Genomic DNA, 1,586 nt, shown 5'->3' with positions numbered 1-1,586 from the left:
TCAGCTCTTGTCTGAGCGTCACTGAGCTCCTTCACCCTTAGTTTCAATCTCTCTGCTTCAGCTGAAACTTCCAGCTGCCTCTTTCGCTCGGCCTCTAATGATTTTTGGAAACCCTCTGTCTCCTTATCAAGGCGCTGCTGAATCTGCTGTTTGTCCTCCAACAGTTTCTTAGCCTTGTCTTGTGCCTGCTTCTTTTGTTTCTGGAGTTCCTCAGCCTCAGCTTTCAGTTTGCTAGCCTCTTGGATGGCCTGCATTTTCTCCTTTAGCATTTTCTCTGCAAGAGCTCTCTGTTCAGCCAAGTCAGCCTCAGCAATCTGCCTCTGTCTGGCTGTTTCTTCAGCCTCCACACTAAGTCTGGCAGCATCCTCCGCCAAGCTCTTCATCTTCTCTGCTTCCTCTGCAAGTAATTTCTGTGTGTTATCTTTGTCTTTCTTCATAAGGCGGCGATTTTCTTCCTCGATTTTGATCTTAAGTTTCAGGAGCTCATCCATCTGGATCTTAACCTTGGACAGTTCATCCTCCACCTGCGCCTTTTGTTTGACAGCATCGTTAACTTCACCTTTGACTCTCTGAAGCTCCTCATCCAGCACTGCTTTCTGCTTATCTGTCTCATCCAGTTGCAGTTTAACAATCGTAAGTTCCTTTTCGACCTGAGACTTCTGTTTAAGAGCTTGTTCTGCTTCTTTTTTGTGTTTGGCCATCTCTGCATCAGCCTGCTGCTTCTGCTTCAGAGCTGCTGCCTCAGCTGCTGCTCGCTTAGACGCCTCCTGCTCTGCTTCTTTCCTCAGCCTCTCTGCATCTTTTTGAGCTTTGGCTTGTTTAGCAGCTTCATCCTCCGCTGCTTTTTTCTGTTTTTCAGCCTCCTCTGCTTTTTGACGGAGCAATGCAGCCTCTTTCTCCGCTTTCTCTTTGGCTTTCTCAGCTGCTTGTGCAAGTTTCTTTGCATTTTCAAACTCATCTTTCAGCTTCTCCTGAGCGAGGATGTCTTCTTTATTCTTACTGAGAACGTCCTGAGCTTTCTGTTCTGCAGCGGTGCATTTCTGTGCTGCCTCTTTGGCCACAATGACCTGCTTCTCTGCCTCTTTCTCAGCCTTGTCTTTCTGTTTATTTGCTTCTGAAGCTTTCTTTTTGAGGCGGTCAACTTCCTCCTGAGCAACTTTACACTGTCTGGCTGCCTCTTCTTCTGCAGCAGTAATCCTCTTCACCTTCTCCTCAGCTTCTTTCCTTTTCTTCTCTTCCTCTGCAGCGAGCTTCTTCAGCTTCTCTGCCTCCTCTTCAGCTTTGACTTTGCTTTTCTGCGTCTCATCTGCGATGCCTTTCAACTTCTTTAGTTCCACCTCCAGATCTGACCTCTCTTTTGATGCCTTCTCAAAGTTGATCTTGATGATGTGAATTTCTTCTTCAACCACCTTCTTCTGCTTCAGAGTTTCTTCCACAATAGTTTTTTGACGCTGCAGCTCAGAGACAGACGAGCTCTTCAGGTGAGTGATTTTCTCCTCGATGTCTTGTTTATGCTGAGCGGCCTGGTCCTCCAACAGCTTCCTCTGATAAGCTTCATCCTCAGCTTGTCTTTTCAGTCTTTCATT

General features: G+C 46.7%; 1 protein-coding gene across 1 annotated transcript; it reads right to left on the bottom strand.

Annotated features, from left to right (window-relative positions):
- Positions 1–5: 5 nt before the first annotated feature.
- LOC111668642 (uncharacterized) lies at positions 6–1,580 on the bottom strand (the record flags this gene model as incomplete). The annotated part of the gene is made up of 1 exon (XM_023424746.1): positions 6–1,580. A coding segment is annotated over one exon (1,575 nt), but the record flags the coding sequence as incomplete, so codon positions are not given.
- Positions 1,581–1,586: the final 6 nt, after the last annotated feature.

This window comes from Seriola lalandi, unplaced genomic scaffold, assembly GCF_002814215.2.
Source record: "Seriola lalandi dorsalis isolate HSWRI2012SDOR001 ecotype SW California unplaced genomic scaffold, Sedor1 jcf7180002004184, whole genome shotgun sequence".
NCBI classification, from domain to species: domain Eukaryota; kingdom Metazoa; phylum Chordata; class Actinopteri; order Carangiformes; family Carangidae; genus Seriola; species Seriola lalandi.
Note: the sequence above shows the minus strand (reverse complement) of the source record. Positions and strands in the feature narration are given on the sequence as shown.